Source organism: Sus scrofa, chromosome 4 (assembly GCF_000003025.6).
Source record: "Sus scrofa isolate TJ Tabasco breed Duroc chromosome 4, Sscrofa11.1, whole genome shotgun sequence".
Lineage (NCBI taxonomy): Eukaryota > Metazoa > Chordata > Mammalia > Artiodactyla > Suidae > Sus > Sus scrofa.
Genome location: NC_010446.5, coordinates 8,175,634 through 8,196,829, shown reverse-complemented (window position 1 = coordinate 8,196,829; position 21,196 = coordinate 8,175,634). Strand labels below are relative to the sequence as shown.

At 55.6% G+C, this 21,196-nt stretch overlaps 2 protein-coding genes across 5 annotated transcripts in view; one reads left to right on the top strand and one right to left on the bottom strand.

Moving 5' to 3' along the window:
- Positions 1 to 21,196, top strand: part of TG (thyroglobulin) — a 224,041-nt gene that overhangs the window by 185,606 nt on the left and 17,239 nt on the right. Inside the window, 7 exon segments of one of the 2 annotated variants that reach the window (NM_001168418.1) lie at positions 456 to 544; positions 546 to 584; positions 586 to 603; positions 605 to 620; positions 1,620 to 1,787; positions 15,440 to 15,621; positions 18,611 to 18,718. In NM_001168418.1, coding sequence (NP_001161890.1) covers positions 456 to 544; positions 546 to 584; positions 586 to 603; positions 605 to 620; positions 1,620 to 1,787; positions 15,440 to 15,621; positions 18,611 to 18,718 — 620 coding nt within the window. 2 annotated transcript variants of the gene reach the window in all.
- SLA (Src like adaptor) overlaps positions 1 to 21,196 on the bottom strand; it is an 80,568-nt gene that overhangs the window by 50,567 nt on the left and 8,805 nt on the right. For 2 of the 3 annotated variants that reach the window (XR_002343069.1, XM_013996470.2), the window contains exon 1: positions 7,295 to 8,185. The exons of the other annotated variant lie outside the window; for it this stretch is intronic. The gene's annotated coding sequence lies outside the window, so the exon portion shown is untranslated. Of the gene's footprint in view, positions 1 to 7,294; positions 8,186 to 21,196 lie in introns of those variants that run through there. 3 annotated transcript variants of the gene reach the window in all.

The following is a 21,196-nucleotide window of genomic DNA, read 5'->3' as shown; positions in this document are numbered from 1 at the left end:
AACCACCGTCAGCCCTTTGCCTCAATCTGTAACTATATAGACTCAATCTATCCCTCCATCCGCTGCCCTCACCTTCCAGGGAGACTCGTTCAAGATCCCGCAATGAGATGCTGCTGTGCCGCACTCAGAACCATGTCTGGTCACTTATGATGGAGCATGAGAATGTGAGAACATAGAATGCGTACATGTATGTGTAACATACGCGTGCTGTGCAGTAGACGAAGAATTGTGTTGGGGAAATAACCATTAAAAAAAAAAGAAAGAAAAAGATCACACAGTATATTGACATGGTGTTGATCAGTCCCGGCCTCCCAAAGGCCTGCGGGCTTCCGGGAGAGGGTCCGGGACTCCCACGCCTCCATGAAGGATGCGGGGCCCTGATGCCGTCCTGAGGTCCCTGGGCTGAGCAGGTGGATCGTCTAGACCTTCGGCCCTGAGTCTGCTTTCTCTTCCAGGGCGGCTCCGTGCTCTCCCCCGCCGCCGTCATCAGGCCGGACAGGGCTCAGCAGCAGGCAGCAGCTTTGGCCAAGGAGGTTGGCTGCCCCACCTCGTCCATCCCAGAAATGGTATCCTGCCTCCGCCGGGAGCCTGCCAGCCTCCTCAATGACGCCCAGAGCAAGGTGGGCACTCGTGTGTGGGTGGGGGAAGGACGTTCTCGGGTCTTTTACAAACAGAAACCAGGACTAGAGGGCAGACGGGACCCCCTCCAAGGCCACGCGGTAGGTGGATGACCAGGTGGAGCGAGAATGCATATTCCCTGGCCCCCCACCCTGGGCCCTGTGTGGGCCTCTGTACTTAGTGGACCAAGCCTGGGCCCCCAGGGTCGACAGTGCTCTCTGCACACCGCGTTTTCTCTGGGCGATGGGGAGAATGATGGGCGCTTACAGAGAAGGAAGTGAAAATGAAGTGACATAGGTGAAGTGTCTTGTCTGTGCCGGGTCCGTGTTGGCCCCTGGTCACTGGGACATGTACTGAGTGCTGTGGTCATGGCTGCAGTGGAGTGAGGCCACTGTGCCCCCTTAGACAGGACAGCTGAGTGCTCCCTTCTCCAGCCTGGAAAACCCTGCTCATGGCCCCCAGTCCCTGGCTGGCCCTGATATTAACAAAGGGAACACCAGCATGAATAGCTCTTGTCATCTGAGCTGGTTTAATCCCTGCGGCAGTGACTCAGGGACTCCTAGCCCTGGAGCGAGTCTTATCCTCAGCGCCTGCAAATGTGGGCTGAGCGGAGAGTGGCGGGAGCTGGTGAGTTCCTTGTCGTCTCCTGCCTTTGGCCGCCACCCTCGCCATGATCAGTGTCTCCTCCTGCCTTCCTTGTCCAGATACAGGCTCAGGCTTATCCATTCCTCCCCCAGGGTCTGCGATGCCTCCCTGGGACCAAACACTGCTCAGAGCAAGACTCGGCTCCCACCCCTGGCACTGTTGCCTGGTCTCCTGCGGCCTGTGGTCCTGGTCACTTTCCTCTTATTTCCCAGTAGAGCCTCGGATGAATAACCAGCGTTAGTGTCCATTATGGTTGAGACCTGATTAAGTGAAGCAGTGCAACTGGCTCTTCCAGTATCTTTAAAAAAAAAGGATAAAGTCCTTAGAAATAATGGCCCCCTTTGCACCCACTGCAGCTCCTGGCTGTGAGTGGCCCTTTTCACTACTGGGGTCCTGTGGTCGACGGCCAGCTCCTGCGAGAGGCGCCAGCCAGGGCACTGCAGCGGCCTCCACGGGCAAAGCTGGACCTGCTCATCGGGAGCTCTCAGGACGACGGGCTCATCGACAGAGCCAAGGCCGTGAAGGTAGGCGGGAGGAGGCTCGGGGCCCTGGCTGCCTGTGGCCAGTGTCCCTGGACCTACATCTGACCTTGATCAAGGGTCATCGGCTTACTTGCTTATTTATGAAAAAATCCCTGGAAAACCACATATGCAAAGGCTCCATAAGGAGTTTGGGAGGTGGTGGGGGATGGGGTTCAGAAATAAAACACCTCCCGAGCTCCAGAAATAAGACACATCCACAATTTACATTTGTGAAGGAATGGCTGTGGGAAATTGTGGGTGGGGCCAACCCAGGAGCTCTGTGGCTTCAGGGTTCCAGGCTGTGGGTACCCCCGCCTCACCAAGGATGCCTGTCCCCCAGAGACCGGGAGAAGGAGAGGCGGGGGCCTGAAGGGATTCCTGGCAGCGAAATCCAAGCACCAGCCCTCCAAACCTCTGAGCCGTCCCAGGAAAGCATGGACCAGGCACGCTTCCTGTGGCTTCTCGGGGACACAGCAAGGTGCCAGAGCCTGGTGCTGTCCTTTATCTGCCTGGGCCTGCACTTCCTGCTCAGGCCACTAGGATGCGGCTGCCCTGGAAGAGGTGGGGCACGCTCTCCCCTGGCCCGCCCGCCTGCCCCTCCTGGTCAAGCTGTTCCTGATAGGCCGTCTAGGTTGTCCACCTGCGATGGTGGCCCCAACGTGTGACACACAGTAAGCACACACCCCCTCAACACGGGGCTCAGACTGACGCTACTGATTATGAGGCAGTAGCATTGTAATTAGCAACAACCACAAAAATCATTCGTGCAGCCAAATGGGATCTTGCCTCCAGTGGGTTCCCCTGTTCCCCTGGGTGATCGCCCTCACTCCGGGGAACCCCTCCTACAGCGAGGAAGGCGCCGCTTTGGCACGGTCTGTGTACGAGGCACTAATCATAGCATTGACCATTGTGACAAAACTTGGGAAGCCGCTCAAATGGCCAGTAATAGGGCAATGGCTGACCAAATTAAGATTCATGTAAGCTATGGAATATGATGCTGAGGGTGAAAAGAATGTACCAGAGACATCTCTCCTGGCTTGCGAGAGGCCCGTGATGTGCTGTTAAATGCACAGCAGAAGGTAAGAACGCAGAGGATCGTGAAATGAAGGTAGCATTCGTGTTTCTATGAAACAACCAACCCGCGTACGTCTTTTAATATGTGAATGTGTATAACTGTATATGTTTCTGTGTGGTGGTGCAGGAGACACAGCAAGCGGTTAATTAACGTGGGCTTTCTCAGGACGTGTGGCTGTGTGAAAGAGAACACTGTGAATTTACTGCTGCTGATGTCACTGATGGTCATGTTACACATAACATACATGCATATAGGTGTGCACACACATGCGTATGGATAGAGAGCAGTGTGGTGTGTGTGCGTGTGCATGCGTGTGCATGTGCTGGGGTTGGTGGCATAGAACTGAGCTTAGTCACTATAAGCGTCTGTCCAGTTGACTCACGGCCACGGAGAGGGGTCTTTTCCCTCTGATCCATCTCTGCTTTTCTGCGGGGACCCAGATGGAATTCAGCTCTTTACCAGGCTGCAGCTTGATGTCTGAACCAGACTAACACTCAGGAAACACTGAAAACATGCCACTCTCCGCCACGAGGCCTGGCTTTTCTTCTCTCAAGTAGTGGGTCTTCACATGACTTTAGATTGAGACTGTCACTCGTTTAAAAATAGTTACGTATAGTCCTTGGAGTAAAAATTATAAGTATGCATACTCCTATGCTAATTGTTATAAAAGATTCAAAACAAAATCAAAAAAACCCTTAAAGCCTCAGAAAGAAACAAATGTTCTCACGTCTGTGCTGTGCGCTCCACCCATTCAACGTGGGGACGACACCCTCTAGGATAAACGTACTGGCCCTGGACCCTTGTCCAGGCAACACCTCGTTTCAGAGATGTCGGAGCAGAGGAGAATATGGCACCTTTGCACAGAAGATCCGATATCCAGCTCTGATTCTTTGGACCAGGCCCTGACAGTGCATCCCAGCCATTTCTGACCTTAGAGAGGAAGACGTACATTCGTGGGAGCTGCGGATCAGTCTAGACAGGTGGGGAAGGCAGGCCCTGGCAGCAAGTTCCCACACTCCCGCCACCTGCAGTGGAAAAGCCATCCATTGGTGCTATGGGCAGGGGATCGTTCTTTCTTTCCTTTTTTTTTTTTTTGCCAAACTCTTGACACGCGGAAGTCCCTGGGCCAGGGACCGAACCTGTGCCATGGCAGTAACCTCTAGGCTACCAGGGAACTCCATGGGGACTTCTTATTGGCCAATTGGTGCTGGGGTTGACCAAAGGGAAGCCCACATTTATATTTTCGAATGATGCCAGCCTGTCATAACAGGGTGGTCTGCGGCTGCCTTGGTCTTTCCTGGTCCTCACCCAGTAGCATCTTGGGAGTTTCCCAGCGCCATCCTGAATTCCCTAGCCCTCCAGCAGGGAGCCTGCATCCAGAGGCTCAGGATGTCTTCTCTGCATCGCATGTCTGCTGCTCTCATTGGGTTCCCCTCTGAGGCTCTCAGGGAGATGTTCCCCTGGTCCTTGTGCCTGGTGCCCCAGGAGGTGGATAGGAGAGCGAGCCTTAGAGTCTGGGCGCCAGGATCAGGTGGGGGCTGGGAGGACATGGCGGGGCAGCACCCAGCCCTGTTCACAGTGCGCATCCAAACCCCGGCCCGGGCGGCGCGCCTTCAGCACTTCGGTTCCTAGCTAGACTCTTCCTCTCTTACTTCCCCTCTCCGTTTACTCGCCTGTGAACAGGCACTGCTGCAGCCATCGGGGGTTCTTGTGAGCCTGTGTCCTGCTGGGACCCCAGCCCGGTGCTGACAGTGCAGAGAACAGGGAGGAAGGGGGACGTAGGGACAGCTGGATTTGAGGCCACTCCCACACTTCCGGTGCCATCACCCGCTGACATCTAGGCATGCACCTCCAGCCTGACTCTACTTCCTGCCTGGGCTTTTCCCTTGAACTCTAGATTGGGTTAGCCCACGGTCCACTTGACAGCCTCATGTAGATGTCTCAGTGCTTCTCTGACTACAGCCAGAGCGAACTGCCCGCCCCCAGCCAGGTCCTCTCGCTGCCGTCACCATCTCAGCAGCAGCAGAGGAAAAGCCACAGTCCTTCGTCACCACTATCTGATGTGGCCCCCGTTTGGGCCCAGTCTCCTCTCCTGATGCTCCTCCCTCCCCTTGCTCTCTGTGCTTCCACCCAGCTGGTCCTCCTGGTGCTCCTCAACTCTGCCAAGCACACTCCCACCTCAGGGTCTTGGCGCTCTCTGTTCCCTCTTCTAGAATGTCCTTCTCCGGGTAACTCACCGCCTCACTTCCTTCAGGGTCTGCTTCTTGAGTGAGAACTTGCTGGACCACACTGGTGGAAAGGCTATCACGCCCCCACCATCCTCTCTCCTCCTTCTCCTGCTCCCCGTCCTCAGCACTGGTACCCCTGGACATGTTATATCTCCCGTAATTCCTCCTCAGTGAGAGTGCGAGCCCCACAAGCTCTGAGACGTTCTCTCTCCTGCCTTCCGCCGTATCTCTGATGCCTACGGAGGGCCCGGAACACATTAGGTGCTCAGTGCGCCTTCGTGAGATTAGAAGAATGAAATTATGGATCTAACCTAGGAATCCTCGAGGAAGTAATTTGTCCCCAAGTGACCCCGTGAAGCGGGAATTATTATCACTGATTTTCAGCTGGGAAATCAGTTCTGAGAGAAGCCAGAATTGAAATCCAGGTCTTTCCCACCCCAAAGGCATCCTCTTCCATCCAGCCCTCTGGGAAAAGCCCAGCCTTCTGTCCACAAGCTTGCCATCCACCAGGGACAGTGTGCTGGGCGCTCACGCGGCCACAGAACCAGCTACCGTCAGGGTCCCTCAGTGCAAAGGGCTTTGCATTTTATTTTATCTCAGCCAGAGTGCTGTGGGCGCCATACTCAAGAACCAACATTTAAGGCCATTGTAATGAGGAAGAAACAGGTTTCGAGAGGTTTAATGATTGTCCCAAGGTCACCTAACAAGTCACTTGCAAAGCCAGGTCGCCACTGCAGGCCCTCTGGGCTCCTGTTGTGGGTGCTAAACCCTGGAACGGGATGGCAATGCTCTAGCACCACCTGCACCCTACAGACAGCTCATAGCCCAGCAGAATCCTGCCCAACACAGGACTGCCATGGAGCCCTGTAAACACCCAAGTGAGCTACCAGCTGCCCTCTGGACGCGGTCCTGAAGTCCCTCCTTTGTTTCAAACACCCTGCTCACGCATGCTCCGCGTTCCCTCCCCTTGCTTCAGCCTGCACGTGACCTGCCTTCAGGGTTGGGTGGTAGGATTTCTCCACTTCTCCCCACGAGGCTCCATAGCACCCATGTCCTCCAGCTATTATTAGTCGAGGAGAGCCCCAGGATGCCCGTTCCGAAGGCTCACGCGTCCTCCTCCTCCTCCTCCTCTCTCTGTCCCCACCAGCCCACCGCCTCCCAGCCTGTCTGTGCGGAGAAGCACGGCCTACCAGCGGCGGGAGATCACGTCCACCCACAACCAGGGTCTCCAGCGTGTTTTCATCACAGACACCTGCCCGTTTAGTTCTGCAGCACTTAGCGAGGTCACCTACCCTGTGCCAGATGCTGTGCTAGGGCTTTGGGATAAATGCACATAGAATCCCTGCCCTCAGGGAGCTCACAGTCAGGTAACAACATAGAAAATGGGCCAAAGCAGATAACTCAAATGCAGTTGGATGCACTCTTCAGAGAGACGGACATCTCACTGCAGGACCTCAGGGCAGTTGGGAAAGAGAGGGTCGCTGGGCCCGCAGTGACACTGCCAGCAGGAGTGTCCCAGTGACAAAGAACCTGACCGGGACCCGGTCCCCGCTGCTGTCTGTCAGCAGAGTGGGGAGAGTGTCCTGCGTGTCCGTGGATTGTAATCAGGAGGATTCGAGTTCAGAGCCAAGGCCTCAGTTTCCCTGTCTGCAAAATCGGGAGATTATCAGTCACTATTCTCCTAAAGATGTGGAAAGACATCACCCACGCAGCAGCAGCAGCCTGCAAACAGCATGCGCGCAACAAATACCAGGTTTTTACTGAATTCTTTAACCGTCTCAGTCTCAAAGCGTTTGTCCCCAATCCAGAGGATTATCCCGAGAAAGCGGGAATACAAAGGACATACAGTCGCTGCATCGCCTCCCCTGACCTGAGCCACTTGTCCAAATCATGGCAGAGGCACACACGTGCTCTCTTCTCACGCCAGCCCTGCATCAGTACCCTCCAGAGCCCAGCCCACAAACACACCCCATCCAGCTTCCTGGGGAAGTCCCAGGAGGGGCAGACGACCCGCTCACCCTGAGCCAGACCCCTGGACGCTCCCGTCTGTCACCTCTGCAGAGACCCACTAAATTCCTGCAGACCAAAGAGGGTGGGTAGGGCCTCCAGCAAATCCATGTGAAGCCCCTACCCACCTACTCACCCCCCCAAGCCAGCCACAGCCCAGCCAAGGAGTCTTAGTGACACCAGCGAAGTTAACCACATACCCTTGGAGCATCTGCGCTGCCTGAGACGCCTGGAAGGGCTCCGTCCGCGGAGAATAATCTTATTTTCTGAAGTAGCAGCTTTCTGTTGAAATTCTTCATCAGTCGCCGTGGTGGGGATTTTTTCTTCTTTTCTCTCTCCCCCCACCCTCTCTCTCTCTCTGTCTTTAACGGGTAAAATTGACAGTCTGCCTACATTAACCGGGCATTAATTTGCATGATCAAAAGCAGATTTGTTCCAAGAGCCAATGCTCTGCCTTCCCCTCTACGCACAAGCTTCTCCTAAGAAGGCGAGAAAAATCAGAATGGGCTCCTTGCCGCGCTGCCCCTGAGCTTGGCCAGGAGCAGGTGGGGTGGGGGCCCTGCGGGGAGCGGGGAGGGGGAGGGCAGCCCATCTGAGAGTTAGAAAGTGGCACCTGGCAGCCCCAGGCGCTGGCACGAGCCCCAGCCCAGGAAAATCAAGCCTTTGGTGACAGCTTATGGCAGAGGAGCGTGCAAGAGTCCCAGGAAGTACACGGGTTTCCTGCGAGAGGGGAGGCTCTACCCACTTCCCCAGCCCTTGGGGCCGGGAGGTGCCTGGGCCAGACCCTGGGCATCGTGGGGCTCTGAGGACAGTCCAGGACCTGGAATCAGAAAAATGGGTCTTGGTCCCCAGCTTCAGCCTTGCAGCTCAGGCAGCTTGCTTGACGAGCCTGAGCTGCCGTTTCTTCATCCTTGAATGGGCACAGGGCGACCAGCCCGGCAGATTCCAGGACGTCTGGGCAGAGGAAACAGCCCCCAGCTACCAGGAGCCAGGGAAGGGCCCTGGCTCTGGGTTGCACACGGTGACCCCTCCACGCCGGCGCCATGACCCTGCGTCCCTGGGCATTGTCACCAGGAATTACCGTTCTCAGGGCCGAGAAAGCCGGGATCAGCGGGTTCGACTCACACACCCACCCCCCACCCCGAATCAGTGAACGTATTTTGCGGCTGAGCCGGTCAAAGATGAGTGTCAGGCTGGGTTCATTGCTACAGATTCACTAGTAATGTATTTTTTTCTTTGGATTTTCAAAGAAAATCATGGGCCCCTACAGTTAGCGTGGGGCCTGACGCTGGGGCCCGCAGGGTGCCGGGAGGTCAGCCTAACCCTTCACGTCCACACTCCGCGCTCAAGGCTGCAGCCATCACGCTGACCGACCCCTCGTGGCTCTCCTCCAGGCTCTGCAGGAGCATTGTCGCCTGAGCAGATGAGGCCCATGGAGTTTCTGTTCTAGGGAAAGACACGTGATGTGTAAGCAAAGAACGTAAGAGCTTCAGCCCATGAGGATGCTCGGAAGCACCTTGTAATGCTGACGGGGAGAAGCCGTACGATGCGGGGAGCGCTTTAGCAGGGAGGTGGCTTCTGGACCTGAACGATGAGGGGGGGCCCGCTGGGAGGAGCGAGGTGAGCAGCTAGTGCAAAGGCCCTGCGACAGGGCGGGTTTGGGGGACGCCGAAAGCCAGAGTACTGGGGGCCCAGTGGGTGCTGGAGGGAGCGGACGTGGAGGAAGGCAGACGTGGAGGAGGGCACCTGTGAGAGGACCCCGTCAGGTGTCGTGAAAGTGACCTTACTCTCCTGGCAGTGGGCAGCTCTAAGCTAGAGTGGTTATACCGATCCATCTCTCCTAAAGAACCTTCTGGCAGCCCTCTGGAAGATGGGCTCCAGAGAGGTAGCAAAGGCAGTAGAGCCCAGGCTGAGGTGCGTCGCGAGGTCCGGGAGCCAGCTCGTGTTTAAGTTGGAGTTCAAGGTGTGGTGCTGGTGAGAAATGCCCAGGCTTGGCTCAGCCGTCTGGTGAGTGAGCTGGGACTTCCAGACAGAGCTCAGCGCTATGGATACCGATTTGGAAGAAAACCAGGAAAATTTGGTGTCACAGAAATCCAAGAAAAGAAAGCTTTTGTGAAAGGAAGCTGGGTTCAAGCATAGAACGTCATTGGCAGTGGTGTGAGATGAGGTCAGCGATCCGGCCCCCGGACCTGACAGGATGTGGGTCCCAGGCGCCCGGGACGAGGGCCGTTTCAGTGCAGTGGTGGGAAGGTCTGGCCTCTCCCCCGTGGGGAGACCGCAGGGTGAGGAAGTGTCACGTTTGTCCCAAGCACACCCCCTTGCACGGCTCCTCCATCTCCACTGGTCGCCAGCACTCGGCTGGTTTTCTCGGCCGCTTTCGTCACTGACAGCCTCTGTCCTGCTTTACCACACCGCTTCCACGGCAAGATCTGAGTCCCGTTCGTTTTGAATCCGCAGTGACTGGCCAGCAGTAGGTCTTTCATGTTCATGAAAGGAACGAGGGAGCGCAGGAAGGGAGGCCAGGTTGGTAGTCCCCAGAGACGGGATGAGCGAAGGGGAATTGGATGAGGACAGGCAGAAGGTACTGATACCCAGTGTAAAATAAAGATGCGCTAGGGGTAAATAAGGCCAGGTGATAAATATAACTGACAATGTTGTATGTTATGTTTGACAGTGGTGAAGAGAACAGATCCTGAGTTATCAAAAAAAAAAAACCCCAAAAAATGGGAGTTCCCTTTGTGGCTCAGCAGGTGAAGAACCCGACTCATATCCATGAGGATGCAGGTTCAATCCCTAGCCTGGTTCAGTGGGTTAAGGATCAGGCATTGTCTGGTGTAGGTCGCAGATGCAGCTCGGATCCAGGGTCTCTGTGCCTGTGGTGTAGGCCGGCAGCTGCAGCTGTGACTCAGCCCCTAGCCTAGGAGCTTCTATATGCTGCTGCTGCGCCCCTAAAACGAAAAAGAAAAAAGTGAACCAGTGCGTATTTGTGTCTCCATTGACTCTGGAGCTCTCGAGAATTCTGAGGGCATTTGTTGATGGATTCAGCCTTTCCGCGTTCCCCTGATGGATTGCCTCTGGAGACCCTGCTCTGGGTCTCTCTTCTCGAACTTACGATGTCATAACCATTGTGCATAACTCAGGAGTGATCAGTGTACAGAAACTAATTAAACATCCTCCGTGTGCAAAGCCCTCCTCCTCCAGTCCCCACGCCCCCAGAACAGTGTCGCCGCTTCTGCCCCAGAATTCGAAGGAGATGATGAGGGCAAGAGCCAGGCTGGAGCAGCAGGAGGGGGCAGGGGGGGAGGGTTAAGATGTGCCCAGGGGGCAGATCAACCAGATGGGGTGCAACAGAGCGCTGGGGGCTGGGGAAGTGGGAGGAGCCAGGAAACCTCTCTCTCCTAATCAGGTCACTGGGTGCTGGTCTTAGTCACCGGGGTCAGGGGAGTAGGAGGAGAAGGTGAGTTTAGGTGAGGACGCGCACAGGCTGGGGAGGGATGATTAACTTACAGACTGTCGTGGAAACAAGGAGAGGAAATGGTACCGCGTCAGCAGCATGCGTGGATGGAAGGGGACGGGAGGGGCAGGGACGCAAGCTGGGGGGCTCGGCATTTAAAAGGGGGCAGGACAGGGGGAGGGGCTCAGAGAGGACCCCCAGATGGAGAATTTTATGGCAGAGGAGACGGGGAGGATCACAAGTCCAGGCAGGAAAGAGCCCCAGGATGAGCATGGAGCACTGGGGCCGCCGCTGGCCTTGGCGAGGGGGGAGGGGAGGGGAGGAGCCAGGTGGCTGGTCGGGGAGGGGTAGGCTCCCTGGGCTGGGCCTGTGGAGTTGGATGGATGCTGGGGCTGGCACGTCGTTCTGGGTGGGGGTAGGATTCCTGGAGAGCGCATCCTGAAGGTCCTAAGAGAGTGGAGGGTATGCGGGGGAGGGGGGGGCATCACTGAAGAAGCAGAGGGGCGGGTCCCCAGGGTGCCGGGGCCTCAGGAGGAAGGAAGGCACCTCGGCCCAAGAAGAGGGAGGGATTCGGGATGAGCATCTGGACGGGCCACAACGTCCCCGAGAAGAGAGGACGACGAGGATCACCTGGCTGTGAGCAGCGCTGTGGGCTCACGGGGCAGGAGAGCGGCCGTGAGGGGCGTGGCCTGTGGGCTCCCTACGGGGGCCTCGCAGGGCGAGGGCGCCGGCTCAAGGTCACGGCAGGTGGGCTGCCAGGCCTCTCCCCGGGTGGCCCTCCGTCTTGGCTCCAGCAGGTGGTCCCTGCAGACCACGCGCTGGGTTCTCCTGGTCCCCGAGAGGCCACACCGCCCCCTCGGCCCTCCACTCCCTCTGCCTCTTCTCGGCTCCCCGGGCCTCCGCTGGCGCCTCACCTCCCTCAGTCTCAGCTCCACCATCTCTGCGAAGCCCCAGGTGGGCCCATCTGATAAGCCCGTCTGTGACTTTGAACCTCACCAGCCAGCAGCTCCAGGGCCTCACGTGTCTGCTGGTCTTGTCCGTGTCCTAGTCCTGACAGTCTCTGGCACAGAGATTTGCCCTGTATCCTCTGTCCCCCAAGTTCGACTAGAAACCCCCAAAGGGCAGAGAACTTAGGCTGTGTGGTTCCTCCATGTACCCCACGTGCCAGGAGAAGTTTGTTGACTGAATAGTGAATCGAAGATAAAAGGCCAGCAGCAAAGTGATTTTCATTATATCTCTCAAACCTGGTGTGAACAGAAGGGCGCTTATTAATCATTTACTAACCAGAGGGGAGAGAGCAGTAATGTGTATTGTCACCCATTTGATAATGAATTTCGCTGGATTCTAACATCAGGCCCAGGCGCAGAGAGGAGCATTTACTGAATGAATTGATGGAGGCCTCACGCAGAGCCGGGCCTGACCCCGGGCCTCTCAAGTGCAAACCCCGTGCTCAGTCCACTAGGTCACAGGCTTTTAAGGTCACCGTGGGCACCTCCACGGTCTCTAAATGTTTCCAAGGGCTCTACCTTTTCTGAGGGACCCATCAAGGGCAGTCCTTTAAAACTGTGCACGGGGGAAGTGCCCTAAGGAGTTCAGGCCAATGGGCCCCCGAGGCAGGTGTCACCTGTAATTATAGCTTGTGGAGTCAGCCCTGGCTGGTTGTCATGGGCTGAGGGCCCCGCTCCCTCCCGCTGACTCTCTGATTAAACCAGCAGCAGCATCTGTGCTTCTGTCCCGGCCAAGACCGAAGGGACCTGGGCCTTGCAGAAAAGGGGCCCTTCACATTCCCACATGCTCTGGGGCTCAGGTCCACACTCCAACATATTGACCGCGGCCACAGCCACGCCCCAGCTAGTCTCAGCGGCTCGGCTCCCCTTAGAATAGGACACGAATCCCCATCTCTTAGCAGCGGAATCTGGGCCCCTCCTCCCAGGCTCCTAGCTGTGGAATTGTTTAGACTGTTCGAAGCCCTTCTAGCCAGGCCCAGGGCTTGGGACCCTGCTACTCCTGAAAGCTGCCTCTTCAAGGAAAGCATTTCTGCAGAACTTGGGGGGAGGCTCTGTCCTTCGGGTGGGGTCTGTCACGTCTGAGCAGTGATTCGGAAGAGACGTGTCAGGGGTGTGGAGTCATAGCCAACAGGGCCAGCAGGGACCAGCCTTCTCCCTAAAGCCTGGGCTCCCTGGGCCAGGTGACCCCGCAGGCGTCGTGCCAACAGGCTGTAGGTGTCATCTCGTCTAACCTCAGGACGTGTTATGAAGAGGGGATAGCACTGTGCCCATTGCACAGGGGAGAAAACAAAGGCAGAGAGGGATTCAGTGACATGCCCAAGGTCACACAGCTAATGCGTGGCCAAGTGGGCATCCAAGCCTAGGTCTTTCCAGCTCTGGGATTCGAACCAAGGAGGTTCGACTTTGGACTCGCAGCCTCACCTGTACTATCTCTATGAAGGTCAGTGTCTCTGCTATTCGTTTGTTCAACCCATATTTTTTGGATAACTGCTAAGTGCCTGGCCACACGCTGAGCCCCACGTGGCCCTCTGCTGCTTGGTAATATTGGAACCTCGGGCAATAAACTGACAACAATAGTAGTTGGGGTTTCAGCGCAGCAGCATCTCGGAGGGGCCCTGGCCCGAGCCTGGGACACGGGAGTATAATCGCTCACATCTATTGATCGGGTGCCCAGAGCTGCGCTATGCCCTCTGTTGGCGGGTTTCCTTGGAATTGGCCGTGAGCCTGTGCCCTTGTCCAGCTCATTGGTGATTCTGGTACCTTGCGGGATACACGGGCTCAGTGTTTGGCTCTAATCGGAGTTGTGCACATGGTTACCAACGTAATTCTTTGTGATAAAATATTCCAAAAACTCAGAAAAGGACAAAGAGAAACACAATGCAGGTTTTCCCCTAAACTATGAGTAGGTTGTGAAGTCAATGAAATAGGTTGCAAGGGAAGCGTTTTTGAAATAGACTGGGTTAGACTAGATAGGATAGACTGGAACTTAGCAGACACACCACACAGGGTGACAACCGTGAGCGTGAACGTTACTCGGGAATGTTACCACAGGCCTTCGGGTTGGAGTGTGTGTGTGTGTGTGTGTGTGTGTGTGTGTGTAAATTCCGCGTGTATAAAAGGTCTCTTTTACTCCAGATCGTGGTCAGAACTATTTGCAAATCACTGATAATAATAATAAACACTCATGTTCGCACGATTCAGATTTCACAGCTATTAATACTTTGCCAGATTCGCTTCAGATGGTTTTCCAAGAAACAACCTGTTACAGACAGAATTCAGAGGAAGCCCTCTCCCTTTCCCTCATCTTTCCTGGAGCTGGAGTGTGGCCTCCAGCAGACAGGCCTCGGATCAGTGATCCACTGCTGGTCCAGCCTCTCTGGGTGAGCCAGGCTGAGGGCAGCCCACCCCAGGGACCCCAGAATCAGCTGGAAGAGTGTCTCAGACAGAAGGGCTTGCTTGCCAACTGCACCCACTGCTCGAATTCTAACCCCAGGTCCTGTGTGCTGGGGGATGTTTAGGAAAACAGTTTAAACATCCCAGGATATCCTGATAAGCACATGTCAGTGTTGACATAAGAGCCTAGAAATATGTAAACACACGTCCTAGGACCGTCCAAAGGCCGAGGGGTCTGGACCTCCCACTCAGGAGCTGCGTCTCTTGTCTTAAAATGAGGAAACTGAGTCCTGGGGGAGAACGTGGGGGCCCCCAGATACCCCCCCCCACCCCGAGACAGTGGAAATGTTGGCGCAGGAAAGGAAGAAAGAGGAGGAAGACAAATACTCCATGATTGGATATGAAAGACTCACAGACAAAATAAAGGAGCAAAGCAAACCAACCAAGTGTAAACTCATGGCTACAAGAACAGAGGGGCAGAGCGGGGCGGGCAATGTGGGTAAAAGGGATTGACCTCAGTTTCATTTACTGGCTCAAGCATATGTGGTGGATGGAAACTAAGCCTTCGGTAGTGAGCACGCTGTAGGCACACAGGGGTAGAAACACAGGATACCCATCAAACTTACGCTATAAACCAAGGGTATCTTGATTTTAAAAATAAATTTAAAAAAAGAGAGTAAGGGGTGGGGGAGAACAGGAGGTGGGTGGGGAGGAAGGCTTCTCTCCATCTGGACAAGCGTCCCAGTCCCCAGGGCGCGCCTGCCCCCGCCCCTCCGGTGCGCAGCAGCCCTGCTCCATCCCTCCCGCCCTGTGGCACCTGTGCGGAGGAACCGCACAGCTATTTGCTTATTTTCCATCTCCGCCCACTTCGAACTCGAGGCCCGTGAGAGCAGGGAGCTCGACCAGCGCGTTCACGGCTGTTTCCCAGGCCTGGCACGCAGCCGGCCCAGGACCAAGAGTGTGTTTATCGGTAGAAAAGGGCTCCGTACAGAAAGCATCCCTATGTTGATTGCTTGAGTCTGTGACTGAAACTGAAGTTGGCGCTTCTAACAAAACCAGATGACAGGCTGGCTGAGAGTCCAGTGCCCTGAGCTCGGGTGAGACCTGGGATCAGCCTGCAACCCAGGCTCGCCTTCCTTTCACTGAGTGCTTATTAAGCACCAGGGCACCACCCTAAGCACTTCATGTGTATTAACCCTTTTAATCCTCGCTGTAACGCTGCCTGGAGGGGCTCCACTGTGTCTTCTTTAGGCAGGGAGAGGAAGGCGCAGGGGGTCCAGGTTCTTGTTCAAGGTCACACAGCTGGAACGAGGCAGAGCCAGGATTCACACCCAGACATTCTGGCTCCAGCACCCATGCATCTCCCACCATCTCCCAGTGAGAAAAGTCTAGACCAAGGGCTGGGGGTGGGGGTGGGGTTGGAATACTGACTTGGACCTTTCAGAATCTGATGAGGGAATTCCTGTATCTTTTTTTTTTTTTTTTTTAAGCGATTTGAGGAAAGTCAAGGCCGGACCAGTAGCAAAACAGCCTTTTACCAGGCTCTGCAGAATTCTCTGGGCGGTGAAGCGGGGGACCCGGGAGTGCAGGCTGCGGCCACATGGTACTACTCCCTGGAGCACGATACCGACGACTACGCCTCCTTCTCCCGGGCCCTGGAGGCGGCCACCCGGTGAGCTGCCTGACCCGTGGGTGGACGGGGATGCTCAGATCACCCTGGAGAACCAGGGGCCTGGGGTCTACACTTTGCTCTGCCTGCTTCATTCAGTCCACAGCGTGGCACCTGCCCACCAGTGGGAGACAATGGGGTGACCCCACCCTGCCCTCCATTGTGCTCCTGCTTCGGGGGGCGCCTGCTGTATATCCTGTGCCATGAAGAGGGTGCACCCATAGTACAGAGGAGAAGACAGAGGCAGAGAGGGATTCAATAACTTGCCCAAGGTGCTGATGGAGAGCCTTCAGGGGGGCTGGCCCAGCAGACAGGACCCCACATCTTCCTGCCCAGTGGCTGCCCTTGAGAACTCACATAGGGAGCAAGCCAAGGGCAGCTAGAGGAGTTCCCTTGTGGCGCCCTGGGTTAAGGATCCATCATTGTCCCTGCAGCAGTTTTGGTTGCTGCTGTGGCACGGGTTTGGTCCCTAGCCTGGAAACTTCCACATACCGCAGGTATGGCACAAATAAAAAGGGGGGCCACCCAGAGCCCAGGCCCCATAAGCATCGGTCCTTTGTTAAGCTCCCGCAGGTGACTCTGCTGTGCGACCCGAGTTCACCTTGCACAGGAAGCAGGCCTAGGCGGGGAAAGGTTTGTGCCTGATGTCACACCCCAAACAGGAGACCCAGAGCTTCAGAGCCATGCGGCCGCTCCTGGTTGCTGCTTCTGCATTAGCTGCTTATGTGTCTTGTTGCTTCAGTTCAGTGCCTCAAGCTTCCTTCCCTCAGGAAGTCTGCCAGTCCCCCACCCCAAGAGGGGTTAATGGGTCCCCCACCCACCTAGGGCTCTCCCATCCCCAAAACATCCCTCTCTCTCAGCCCCCTCCCTGGCCCACTGCCTTTGTCAGAACTAGCCTGTCTATACCCATGGTGGGCTCACTGGGTCAAGAGCTGTGCTTTATATGAGCATGTAGCAGGTGCTCAAGATACGGGTTTTGAACAGAATCAAGAACTAGTCAGGGTTCCAGTTCTGCCTTCGGAGCTCCCTGGGCATGAGGCCACAGTGGGGTCGCTGGCTCTCCTGCACCTCTGAGCCCCTCGCAGGCCACTTGGCATGGTCCGCGTTCCTGGCAGGGCCCCTCCAAGCGGAGAGAACACGGTGGGTTTCCTCATCCTGTAACCTCTGTCCTCGGGGAGATCCATGTTCACCCTCGCTCTCTGTCTCTGGGGACAGAGCCAATGTCAAGGCCCAGAGGCCTCTGCTGAACTTGACTCTGGTGGGAGGAGATGGCCTGAAGGGTGTTGAGACCTGCTGCCCTGCTCTGTCTCTCCACCCAGGAGTCTGTGGTTTCTAATCAGAGGGTCAGTAGCTCAGAATAAAACTTTGTTCCTCCCTCTGGGATCCTGGGGACCAGGAAGGCTCTAATTTTCCCCCTAGCGGAGAGCTCCGCTTTGAACCAAGGAGCAGAAGCTATTCCTGGAGGCCCAGCCCAGCCTGGACCCTAAGAACTCGCAGATGTGCGGGCCCCGGACCCTGAGAGGTTCATGGCCAAATCAGGACTGGCTCAGATCCATGTTGCAGAAAGAGCTCGGGCCAGAGATCAGAAACCTACGTTCGGTCTTGCCCCAACTGTGTCTTTGAGGACAGTCTGGGGGCGGGATGGGGGGCGTCTGAGGGAGGGTGGTACCCAGGGAGGCTTCCCTGAGCAGGCGGACCCAGACCTCCCTTAGCTCAGGCCTTCAATCCCCCCTAAGAGCCCCCGGGCCTCCCTGCCTTTCCCCATCTGCTCCCACCCAAGTCCGGCCCGGGCTCCTCAGGGGACCGGGAGATGAAGGGGGCTGCTTTCGTCTGCCCTTCCAGACCCCCCCTTAGCCCCAGCCTCACTGAGAGCCTTGCCTGTCAACACGCCAGCTGCCCTCCAGATGCGCTGAAGCGCTGCTCTTAGGGGCCGGGGAGGGGTGGCCAGCCCTCCTCGTCGATGGGCTCTCATGGATGTTCCCAGAATATCTGCAGGGCCGGGCCCTTTGAGATGGAGCATCAAAGAAGCCCTGAGATGCTGAGTGGGATTCAAAGCCTGGTGGGCCCAAATCAACCGGGGTCGGCCTGATTCTAGCCAGGCCTGCCTGCCTCCTGGGCACCCAGCTTGTGCAGGACCCCCGCAGGACCCCGCTGCTGAAAGCGGGTGCTGCTGGGGTTTCTTCATGTCACCCCTCAAAAAGGGAGAGACTGAGAAGCTTTGGGGACCTAAGGCCGGGCTCTCGGCCTCCTCACTGCTGCCCTTCAGGGCCGCATGACCCCTTGCTGAGGGTCTGTCCTGTGCATTTGGGGATGGAAGGTGCCACTAAAAGCCTTCCACCCCTGCTGGGACAACCAGAAGTGTCCCTCAGCTACTGCCACATGTTCCCTGGAGGTGGGGGCATCCCAGTTGAGAACCACTGGCTAAAGGTGTCATACACCTGAAGCGTCCTTGAGGTCTCTGCCTTCTTTTGAAGTGCGTGCTTATTATACATTCAGTTCTATAGTATGTTGTATTTATTTTTATTTATTAATTTACTTTTGGCCCACAGCATGTGGAAATTCCCGGGCCAGGGATCAAACCTGTGCCACAGCAGCAATACAAGCTGCTGCAGTGACAATACCAGATCCTTAACCCACTGTGCCACAAGGGAACTCCCCTGTGTTGTATTTATTTAACTCTAAAATGTTTTGCTCCCAAGTGTTTGAGTAAAACTGATGTTCTGGGACCATGTTTGCCCCATGGGCCTCTTGGTCCCGAGATGCATCATACAGACGCAGTGAGTGATCCATGAAGCAGGCTGGGCCGTGCACGAGCAGGGGAGCCAGTTGCAGCGAGAGGAAAGCTGGTGGGGTGAGGAGGGGGTGTGTTCCCTGCGGGCCAGTACAGAGCGGCTGGCGACCCAGGGACCCTCGCCTGGGGGCAGCCTTCCCCCGGCACAGCTGTGGACAGAGCTGTGCTTAGCCGGATCCTCCTCTGTCCCCCTTTCCCCAGGGACTACTTTATCATCTGCCCTGTCATCGACATGGCCAGCCACTGGGCGAGGACGGCCCGGGGAAACGTCTTCATGTACCACGCTCCCGAAAGCTACAGCCACGGCAGGTAAGGTGGCTGCGTGGCCACGGTGGGTGGTGACACTGGGAGGAGATCTGGCAGAGTGTCCCTGTCACTGCTGCGATCCGCAGAGAAGCAGAGAAAAGAAGGCAGGCCCACCTGCCTATAAGTCCTGGCCCAATGACATGGGACATGTCACTTAAGTTTTCTAAGCCTCAATTTCATCATCTGAAAAATGGGTAGAATACTAATCACCACTTTCTCTGACAGGGTTGCAGGAACGACAAGTAAAATAAAAGCTATAGGAAGCAGTTTGGGGGTGCAACATGAACTCGCCATTGACTGACTCGGGGGAGGGTCCGTCTTTATTAACCCTCCATGTTTGTGTCTCTAAAAACTGAACCCTTTGCTTAAGAAAATAACTTTCCAAAGGGTCAAAAGGTTTGTTTCAGGGTGTTTTTGCAACAAAAGAAAAGTTTTATTTACCCCCAGTTTATATACCCTTCCTACTTCCAGAATAGGTTCACTGTATCTTATAAGAAAAGTCTCAAGTGCAATAAAATTGTCAGAATGGAAAAGGCAGATAAGAGGGACGAGTAGAGAAAGCCAGTGGTGAAGGACGGGCAGCAGCTGGGCTCGGAGGTCAAGGGCAAGATTATCAGAAAGACGAAAAGCACAGAGGTTTGGTTATCAGAGCGCTGTCAGCTGAGCAAAAGCACAGAGAGCAGTGGCAGGGGACAGATTTGGTCCCGGCCAGTGGGAGAGCAATGCAAGGACGGTCTGGGACACACGGGGTCCAGGGCGTTGGAGGGAGGACTGTGGGGCCACGGGCTCTTCTTCTTCCTGGCCTTACAGTCCCGAGCCGTCCACCCGTGTGGAAAACCCCAGATCGCTTCCCAGGGGGGCTGGTGACTTCCCGCGTCATCTGCTGTGATTCCCACAGATCACACCGGCTTAGCCACTTCACGTGGGAGCTCCTTTGGGAAGACCTGACCCTCCACTGAAGTCAGAGAGCAATGTTGCCCACCTGCTCAGCCCTCCATCAAGCATCTGCAGATAAGAGAAAGCCAGGGGGTCAGGTCTCCCAAAGATGCTTCATTTCCTTTTGCGAGTGGAAGCCAGGCCTGCCACATGGAGCGAGGCCATCCATCACGCACGGCCACAGTCTGGGTCAGGGCAGCAGGGAGATGGGGTGTGAGGAAGCCGACCTCAGAGATAAAGGTTGAGCTCCACTACTTTCCAGCTGTGCCATCTTGGGCAAGCTCCTTTGCCTCTCTGATCCTGTTGCCTCATCTACAGTATGAGGCCACTGGTTTCCTCTCACTGGGTTGGTGTTAATAACGTCTGGGGCATCAAGTATCCCACGTTAACCTGTGTTACTTTGCAACAGCATCAAGGGAGGTCTTAAAAATACACAGTGTCTCGTTATAACTGTCACCATCCCTATAGTGGGTGGAGGGCTGCCTACGCTACCAGGTCTTAACCCCTGGAACCTGAAAATGGGACCTTATAAGCACAAAGGGGCTTGCAGATGTGATGAAGTTCAGGATTTCGATGTGGAGAAACTATCCTGAATTATCCTGATGGGCTCTAACTAAATGCACCAGTTTCTCTCTAAGGGCAGTAGAGGGAGATTCGCTACACACAGAAGAGGGGGGCCACGTGACCACAGAGGCAGAGACTGGGATGATACAGCCACAAGCCAGGGACTGCCCACAGCCACCAGGGCCCGAGGACTGAGGAATGAATGGCTTCTCCCACAGGGCCTTCAGAGGGGAGGTGGCCCCAACAACCCCTGGGTTTGGCTCATTGAAACCGACTTTGGACTCCTGCTCTCCAGAACTCTGACACAGTAGGTTTCTGTGGTTTTAAGCCACCAAAGGAGTTCCCTGATGGCTCAGCGGTTAAGGATCCATTGTCGCCACTGCAATGGTTTGGGTTCGATCCCTGACCTGAGAACTTCCGCCTGCCATGGGTGCGACCAAAAAAAAAAAAAAAAAAAAGCCAGCAAAGGTGTGGTAATTTGTTACAGCGACCACAAGAAACTCATACAGTCCCTAAAACATTCTAGGGAACATTCATAGTTTCCCTAAGCAAGTTCTCATCATTCACCTGATTTCCCCCGACTGGGAATGTGCAGCCCTTCACAGAACGTCCAGAAGCTTTGTGAGGTCAGCAGTGGTGAAGTGACCATCTACATTTTACAGAAAAAGAGTCCGAGGTTCCAGGAGTTCCACGTAGTTCCCCCGAGAACAAGCAGAGTTTAAGTATAGAGCAGTGACCTACTCTGAACCTCAGACTCCTCTTCCCACTAAAACATGCGGTCTCTGTGCTCAGAACTATTTATAATTTCAATCGGATCCACTTCCTAGATTCCAGCAGCTGCCTCCAGGTTGCGGGAAGGAAAGGAGGTGCCAGGCTAGGCTTCTGGGAAGAAGGCATCTGGGAGAGAAGGAATGATGAGGAAAGAGGATGGTTTGGACGGAGATAAAAGGAGGCCTCAGAATCCCATGGCCCCAAACGGCC